Source organism: Ambystoma mexicanum, chromosome 10, assembly GCF_040938575.1.
Source record: "Ambystoma mexicanum isolate Mex_15411 chromosome 10, UKY_AmexF1_1, whole genome shotgun sequence".
NCBI lineage: Eukaryota > Metazoa > Chordata > Amphibia > Caudata > Ambystomatidae > Ambystoma > Ambystoma mexicanum.
The window spans coordinates 60,057,725-60,066,687 of NC_090932.1; the positions used below are offsets into that span (position 1 = coordinate 60,057,725).

General features: G+C 47.9%; 1 protein-coding gene across 7 annotated transcripts in view; it reads left to right on the top strand.

Annotated features, from left to right (window-relative positions):
- TNK2 (tyrosine kinase non receptor 2) overlaps positions 1–7,340 on the top strand; it is a 503,525-nt gene extending 496,185 nt beyond the window's left edge. For all 7 annotated transcript variants that reach the window (XM_069617503.1, XM_069617505.1, XM_069617507.1 and 4 more), the window contains one exon: positions 5,437–7,340. In XM_069617503.1, the coding sequence (XP_069473604.1) occupies positions 5,437–5,443 (7 nt within the window). In that variant the 3' untranslated portion in view covers positions 5,444–7,340. The remainder of the gene's footprint in view (positions 1–5,436) is intronic.
- Positions 7,341–8,963: the final 1,623 nt, after the last annotated feature.

The following is an 8,963-nucleotide window of genomic DNA, read 5'->3' on the forward strand; positions in this document are numbered from 1 at the left end:
CAAAACAAACATTCATGCACACCCGACACCCCCCCACCCCTGCATCTCAACATACACACAAAAAAACATTCAAATCCAAACATTCATACACATCCGACACCCCCGCATCTCAACATACACACAAAAAACATTCAAATCCAAACATTCATACACATCCGACACCCCCGCATCTCAACATACACACAAAAAACATTCAAATCCAAACATTCACACACATCCGACACCCCCGCATCTCAACATACACACAAAAAACATTCAAATCCAAACATTCATACACATCCGACACCCCGCATCTCAACATACACACAAAAAACATTCAAATCCAAACATTCATACACATCCGACACCCCCGCATCTCAACATACACACAAAAAACATTCAAATCCAAACATTCACACACATCCGACACCCCCCCACCCCCGCATCTCAACATACACACAAAAAACATTAAAATCTAGACATTCATACACATCCGACACCCCCGCATCTCAACATACACACAAAAAACATTAAATTCAAACATTCATACACATCCGACACCTCCCCCCACCCCCACATCTCAACATACACACACAAACATACAGCAAAACAGACCCGACACATAAACACAAACAGACCACTTACCAGAGACGTGCTGGAAGGCAGGTAAGCTGGAAGTCGCTGGAATCGTACTACGGCTGGCATGGTCCAAGGCTGAAATGCCTTCCGGCATCAAGCCTTATGGACCACGCCAGCCGTAGTGCTGGCCCTCCATTGGTGCAGCACACACGCACTGCGTGGCTCGTAGGAGCGACGTGGTGTGTGTGTGCTGAGCCAATGAGGGCCAGTGTTTTGTCCGGCCCGGAAGACAACAAAGACTTTCCTAATGGATGGCGGCCGATGCTGCTTGCGGGACGCCCCCCATTAGGAAAGTCTTTGTGCCTCGCGGGCCGGACAAAAGAGCATGGCGGGCCGCAACTGGCCCGCGGGCCGTATGTTGTGCACCCATGCTCTAGATGCTCTAAAGCCAGACTGGTGGTCATGGAAGTAACCAGTTGATTCAGTGTGAAGGGTCAGCGGAGAGATAGCCAATTTCTAGAGGAGTTTGCCCAGGAAACGAGTGATAGAGATAGGGCAGTATTTTGCCGGAATGGAGGGGTCAGCAGAGGGTTTCTTGAGAAGAGGGTGCACACGGGAGTGCTGAAGAGAAGTTGGGAAAACTCCAGTGGAAAAGGAGAAATTGCATAGATCAGCAAAGGCTGGGGCGAGGGAGTCAATATTGTCCTTAATGGTTTTGGAGGGGCAGGGGTCCACCTGTTTGGATGGTGCCTTCATAGACCGGGATTGTCTGGCGACCTCATCTGGAGTGACGGGTGAGAGAGAAGAGAGGGGAAGTGGAGGGAGGGCCAAGGGAGGCTCCGTTGTTGGTGTATGCTGTGGTGTGGAAGAGAGGGAGGAAAGGATGTCTTGGGTTTTTGTGATGAAGTGTGTAGCCAGGGCCGAGCAAAGGTCCTGGGTGGGTGTGACAGAAGAGGCTGCTGCAGGATTGGCCAGTTCCCTAACAGACTTTGAAATGTTCTGCCGTGTTGCTTGATGCCGCGGAGATGCAGGCTTGAATAAAGACACTTTTTTTGGAGCAGATGCAGAGTCGATATTGCCTTTGAAGGAGGCAGCAGGCCAGTTTGTCAGATGGTCTGCCCGAGTAATTCTATTTCCGCTTAGCTGCCCTAAATTTGCGTTTAATTGCAGCCAGATTGGAGTCAAGAGTTGCACTTTTTGGAAGGCTTCAGTCAGACCCTTATGACAGGGGCAAGAGTATCAAGAGTTTTGGAGATAGAGAGGTTGAGGTTAGTGAGGGATGTGTCAGGGTGGGAGTCAGCCTCAGAAATGGGAGGAGGCGAGTAGGTGGTGGCAAAGGCAGCCACTGTCACCTTTTTTATGGGTCTGGTGACTTTGAAGCCGAGTGGCCGTGCGGGCGTGCCGATGCAAGAGGAGAGATGAGCTTAAAGTGTGAAGAGAGAAGAGAGTGTTCCGTCCAAGAGAGAGGTAGTGAGAGGGATAGAGAGAGGGATGTCAGTAGAAATGAGAGCATCTAAAGCGTGGCCTGTGCAGTGTGTGGAGCCAGAGGGTAGGATAGCGAGGGAGAGAGAGTCACATAGGTTGTTGAAAGGTCCTGAGGAGTCAGTAGAGTCCAGATGGATGTTGAGATCGCCCATCATGAGGAATTGAGAGAAGGAAAGCAGAGAGGAGGCCAGGTCTGCCTATTCCGAGAGGAAGAGAGTGGACTGTCGTGGTAGCTGATAAAAGGTGGCCACAAGGAGAGAAGATTTAGGAGAGAGTGAGAGCCTGCAAACTAGGCACTCGAAGGAGGAGTAGCCCTGAGTAGGGAGGATGGACACAGGTATTCTGGGAAGATCAGCGCCACTCCCTCACCTGTCTTCTTTGGCCTGAGCGCAGAGAGGATTATGTAGCATTCAGGGAGGAGTGTGTCAAAGATCATGACAGAGCTATCCATGAACAAAGTCTATGTGATGGTGAGCACATCAAGATCCATGAGTTCAAAGAGGTTGCAGATGTCAGACGAGTGTTTGACGGCGGAGCGAGTGTTGAGCGTGGCTATGTGGAGCAGCTTTGCCATCCTTGAAAGTCTTCCTCTGAGGGGCACAGGGGACAGTGGTCATCTCCGAGGGTGGCAAGAGTGCCAGAGGGATAGTGGAGGATGGCGGAGGAGCCAAGGCCAACAAGGGAGCCGGGACAGTACGGCAAGGCAAGGGTACCTGTGCAGAGGAGGAGGAAGGCACAGTGGACAAGGGAGCCTGTGCAGAGGAGGAAGGCACAGAAGGCAGGGAAAGCCTGGCTGGAGGGAGAGGTGAGGTTAGAGAGACGAGGGAGGAGCCTGTCAAAGAGAAGAAGGTTGGATTGAGGACCCTGAACCATGATGGTTCCATTGAAATAGACATTAATGTTGACTCTGGAAATGGCGAAGTGGTCAAGGAGAACCTCCCAGCCAGTGCCATCATTAATGGGAGAAGAGGCGATAGGAGAGAGAAAGCCGACCATGTAGCGAGTCTATAGGTCAGTTGGGTTAACTAAGAAAAGGATGTTAGTGAGAGTCTCTGTGGTGAAAACCGTGACATAGATGTCTGCAATAGGAAGGCCTAGGTTGTAGCGCAATATGTCCTTCGTAAGTTTCTGCTGGCCAGATTTAGTGATGGAAGATAGCAAAGCATGTTGGAGAAGATCAGAGAGATAGATAGCGACATAGTTGGTTACAGTGGTGGCGAGGACGCTTACCAGTCTGAAGTGCTGAGGCACACGGAGGAAGGAGGTGGGGTGGGAGGCACAAGGGAGGGGAGGCAGACAGAGGGTAGTGCACACAGCTAATGAAAACACAAAACAACCCGGGGCACAGCTAAGTTCAATATTAACAAGGCATGATGAAAACACAATGCAGCCACTGGGCACAGCTAAGTTCCATTTTAGCAAGGCAGGATGAAAACACAATGCAGCCACTGGGCATAGCTAAATTCAATTCTTAGCAAGGCAGGGTGAAAACACAATGCAGCCACTGGGCACAGCCAAGTTCAATTTTAGCAAGGCAGGATGAAAAGACAGTGCAACCCTGGGCACAGCTAGGTACAAACATGTTTGAGGTATTGAAGTGGAGGTCCAGATGAGACAATAGTGAGGGTTGGGACAGTCAAAGGTGTGTCGGGGAGAGAGGGGAGTGTTCTTAGGTGGTGACTAACCTTCAGGGATGTGTTAAATGTTCCACTGTTTCCAGGGAGCTCAAGAAAGTGTGCAAGCTCTCATCAGTCTCCATGTCTCGTGTGGGATGGGGCCCCAAGACTCGGCCAGGCAAGGGGCAGGGAACAGACAGCAGCCTTAGGAGTGGGACCTTGGGAGGAGGGCTGGCAAAGCCTGCCAGCTTTGCAATAGGCACAGGTGATGATGGACTCAACCAATAAAAAGCCTCAGCTTCTGAACACCAGGCACTGCAGTGCTCAAGGTGCAGGTGTCCATCTTGAAGTAGCAAGCCCAAACCGTGATACAACTGTTGCTCAAAACGGAATGCCCCTCTCAGTTACTTTTCAAATTAATAGCAAGTGGAAATGTTTCCTCAAGGGCACAAGATTTCAGGCAATTTTCGTGCATAGATACGTAGCCTGTTTTTTTCCAGCCTAGCATATCCCTTAAGTTCCAAGACTCCTGGTTTGGCCTTCTAATTCCCCTTTCAGGATCACCCAACTAAGTGCTCTGACCACACGCCTGGGGGAAATTACAAAGTCCTCCATCTACCGTATCTTTTAGGGCAGAGGTCAGCAGCCTTTGGCTCTCCAGATGTTTTTGCAGTACGACCTCCCTTGTCCCCAATGCATAGATGCCTTCTGGCCATAGCTAACGCTCTACAAATTCTCCTACAATACAATGATCCCTCACCATTAACTATCCTGCTAGTGCTGATTGGGATTTGTAGTTCAAAACATCTGTAGAGCCATAGGTTTCAGACTCCTGCTCCAGGACATGGACATCTTACTCCACTTTCTGTGTTGCAGCCCATTTTCTACATTGTCCGTATTGGAGTGGTCGACTTTGGACGTTGAGCGAGCCCAGAATACCAAACGTCCATTTAGCTAGGGAAGCAGTTGCCTTATGAGTTGTTAAAACTGCACCCATTCGCCCTTCTTCCAGAGCATAATTGAACCCCTTTTTAGTTTGGGCTATTGGTTGGTGCTTGCGCCACCTAAAAGCCAAAACTGTTGTATTAGAGTACAGATGGGGACAAATTGCATATGAGGAGGAACACAAAGCTTGTAGGTGTTTGGTTATTGACCCACCCGTTGACTGCCCATGACCATGCTAATCCCTATAGTCATCCCAGTTCCTGCCCCTCCTGCCCAAAACCTATCCCGATGGGAACTCTTTGAGCTCGGTTTAGTCAAGCCTTATCATCAAATGTGACACTCGAAGTGCCTGCCAGTGTTTCTCAAAGCAGTCTTATGAGAGTCAATGACTTAATTGGTGTTGTAAACCTGCTGCTAGTGTAATAAAAATGTCTTAACCAGGTCTACCTTCAGCCACTCGATTTATAGCGTGTCCTTCACCGAAGTCTTGTTAAAAACTAAGCATTGGCAAAGCAAACAGTTTTGGCTTGTGTATAAGTATTAGGCATTTGCCAGGCACTGCTATTAGATGCCCAGGTACTTGCACCATTTTGCAGCTGCTACCATCAACGGGCAGTTAATCCCACTACAGCAGTGCCTGGCAAGTGCCTTTCCCATGCCTACACAAAAGCCCAAACTGTTGTCATTGCCAATGCATGTTTGTTTTTACTGTTTCCCATCTTACTGTCATTTAAGTGAACACTATCAGGTGCGTGCATATGTAACTTCAGCCGCAAAACATTCCAGGTAAGCCGGAAAAATATTCTAAACACTCCTGTCCATTGTTTTGCAGACGGTGATGAAAGTAGACTAACGCCTTTGGGCGTCCAGGACAGCCACTCCTGCCCTCCGCTGGAGTACCTCCCCTCACCCTGGGGCCTACTCAACAAGGAAGCCTAAGCTTGCCGACCCAGGAACTGAAGCCTACAGCAGAGCCTCTGGCTTTAAAGGAAAAGGGGGCAAGGACGGAGAGGATGTGGCGGACAGGGCGGGGCTATGAGCGGACTGCTTACGAGAATGAGACCCTCCTCTTCTGCGTTCGTGGATGCAGTTCCAACAGCCGACCTCTCAACCAATCCAGTGTTTCCCATGTGGACGTCTCGCCTGTTGCTTCTCATTAAGATGTGTGTATGTGTTTGTTTGGTCCATCAGCTGGGTTGCTCGTTCTGTTTTTTTTTTATAAAGAGATGTGTAAGTATAATATATAAATATATATAAATATAAATTTTATTTGGAGAAAACAAAAAGATTGTGCAAGGCATAGATGTGCAAAAATGTGTGCGTCTGTCTCGCGTCAAGCAACTGTCTGTTGCAGCAAGCAGGGAGCATGGGATGGGTGAGTGTACGGTCCTCCAGCCAATGACTCCATCGATTGCAACTGGTTCTAGGGTTGGGCACAGAGTACATGTTCCTCAGACAGGCTGATCATACTTTTCAAAAGTGAGCAATTGCAGATGAATTGCTGCTTTGGAAAAGCCACCAGCACTTGCAACTTTATTAACTAAGGAACGGATTGTGCATTTATTTTGCATGAATAGTTTTCTAGGCTATCGAAAGGGCGGGGGAAACTGAGCGCGGGCACTGCTGGCGGAGGCTTTCGTGTTTCAAAAATGACAGCGGTTGTACATTTGTAAGGTTCTTTTTTCCAAAAGGGAGAAACGGTTACCAGTAGCGATGGTATACCAATGCTGTGGGTTTAAAGCGGACATGTTGAAACTGCAGAGACTTAGAAATATGGAAGGACGTTAAAGAAACCGATACAACACATGTCCAATGTTTAGTGACTACAATATCACTTGAAAACATAAATGTTACATTTTCTTAAAAACACAGGAAGTTTACTTCTGATATTAACTAGATTTGCCCCGCCTCAACCCGTGATTCGTAAGCTGCACTGAGTTACTAGAGCCGAGACCCAGGATAGGTATTGCCTACCAATTTCCATGATCCCAAATTGATAACCTTGATTACAGTGTATTTTTGTATTTGTTGTATGGGTCATCACTGACGTTGACATTAAGTGCTCACCCTGATTTCAAGTTTAGTTTAAACCTTTTATGAATGATGGCTGTAACCAGTTAATTCGGCCCACACTCAGAACTCCAGACACATTGAAAGGTTCATTGTCTCATCCGAGTTTAACAAATGCGCTCAAATGTCATTTAAGTGGGTTGTCCACTTTCGTCGAGTTAATCTAGAAAGCACTTATCCTGATTTGAAGGACATCGGAGAGCTACATTCTTTTGGCCACTGAACCCCCAACCTCGGAGAGAGATGCCTTACTCGAGGGCCTTCATGGCAAGCTACGTTAAATTGCAGTCTTTCCGTGCCTTGCCATGTACGGGCCAGCACCTGTTTTCTCAGTCATTAGAGGAATTAACCGAACAGTGCGGCTTCGACTCACTTCCGTGCTAAATATCACCCCAGGATGCTGTTTTGTCAACAAATAACTGTTTAAAGATGAATACCTTTGGAGTGTTCAGATGGGGCATTCGTGTTACGTTCTTAGTTTCAATTGTACCACGCATTTGAGAATATTTTGCATTCATTGCCAAGTTTACAGTGAACTTTTATTTGTTTGTACTTCCAGTTTTTCGTCTTCTCTTGCTTTTTTGTGACCTGTTTGTGTGAATTGCCAGTGTTTTAAGCTTGCTTCCTGTTGTGTTTACAGCTTAAAGTTATTTTATGTTCAAAGCATGTTTGCTCATTTGTTTCTTATTTGAACCAATCCAAATCTCCCCCAAGTCCAACCATTTGAGGTGGATGTAACCCCTATTTATTTGTTTATTCTTCATGTGTGTAAAGGAACTGCAGTGGAAGGCAGGGCTTGCCAAAAGAGTCAGAGCCCCTCTGCTGAGAAGGAACAATGCCCAATAACTCGCTGTATATGTTGGTGCCCACTCGCGAGGATCTACAGCCTCGTTTGAGCTCACTCTGCCATGCCAGAGAAGAAATAGACATTTGCATGCAGGTCTGGTCCCGCCCTCAATGACAGCCCATCACCGAAACGCTAGGCAAGTCTCCTCTGAAGAAGAGTGCTAACAGCATCCCCAGACACATTTTGTTATGCCCTGTTTGGCGGCACCATTGAGGTGAAGCTGTGTCTCACATGAGACAGACTGCAAGGGGTCCTCGTCTGGATTAACCTTCATAACGTAGAGTAAAACCCTACGTTTGTAACCAATAGCCAGACATGTGAGTGTCCCTTTCCTCAGGATGGACTAGGCTTAACTAGTCTATTCTGTGGGAGGGTGCCCACGGGCAAGGATCTACCATCTCGTTTTAGCCCACTGTTCCTTGCCAGTGGAGAAAGATCCATTTGCACATCACTTGGTCCCACTTGCTTGGACAGTCCAGCACTGAAATGCTAGGCCACTCTTCTCTGAACAAGTGTATTAACAGCAATGCCAGTCATATGTTTCTCTCTAGCTGGGTGCCATCAGTGCCGTGTGGCTGTGGTGCCGCCTCCCCCTTGGCACAAAGCGGATGGGAATACTGTTGCATAGAGATCCCTTCTGCTGAAAACCCAAAAGGCCAAGTGGGCTGTTCAGTGGGACAGGGTCTTTCTTCGATGTTGAATGTAGTGCTACTATGTTAATACTGCCCGTCGGGTGGGACGATACACTACTCCTACTCCTACCTACTCTATGAACAATACCGCCAGCCAGAATGAGAGTGGACTGCCTTGTGCATTGTCTGTAGCAGGGTTCTCCAACATTTGGTTCTGCCTATGTTTTGTACTACAACTCCTATCAGCCCCATTCAGCATCCTCAAAGGTAAGGGATGATGGGAATCGTAGTGCAAAGCAGCAACTGGAGAGCTTCAGGTTGCAAACTGCTGATCTATTGTGTGCGGGTAGTAAGCAGGCTGCGGGCACAACTTCCTCCTTCACATACGTGGAAGAAAGTCTGCAGTCTGTTGGCCTGCTGGGTCCTGCTACCCACTGCTGAGCTTTGAAGAGTAAAAAACCTAGTGGGCAAAGGTTTGTGTGGAAACTCTTGAATCCCAGTGCAAGGGCATTGGGAGCCCAGTTACTTTACAGATTGCCACAAGTCGCCACAAATTCAACAATCGGAGGAGAGAGGTTCATGTACAGCAAACAAACTGGATGATGGCCTTTGCTATTTTTTGGAAAACTTCAATTGGGGAAGCAACATCTATTTTGCAATTGCTGAATGGAACTTTGTATGCAATTTGTTAGAGCAGCACTTCTGCCAATCCTGTTGGTTTTGGTCATTCGCCCCTGCTGCAAAACTTCTTGGGCACAAAATGCGTCTTAGATCACAATATTGTTGAATGAGTCCTGTCGTTGGGTGGGT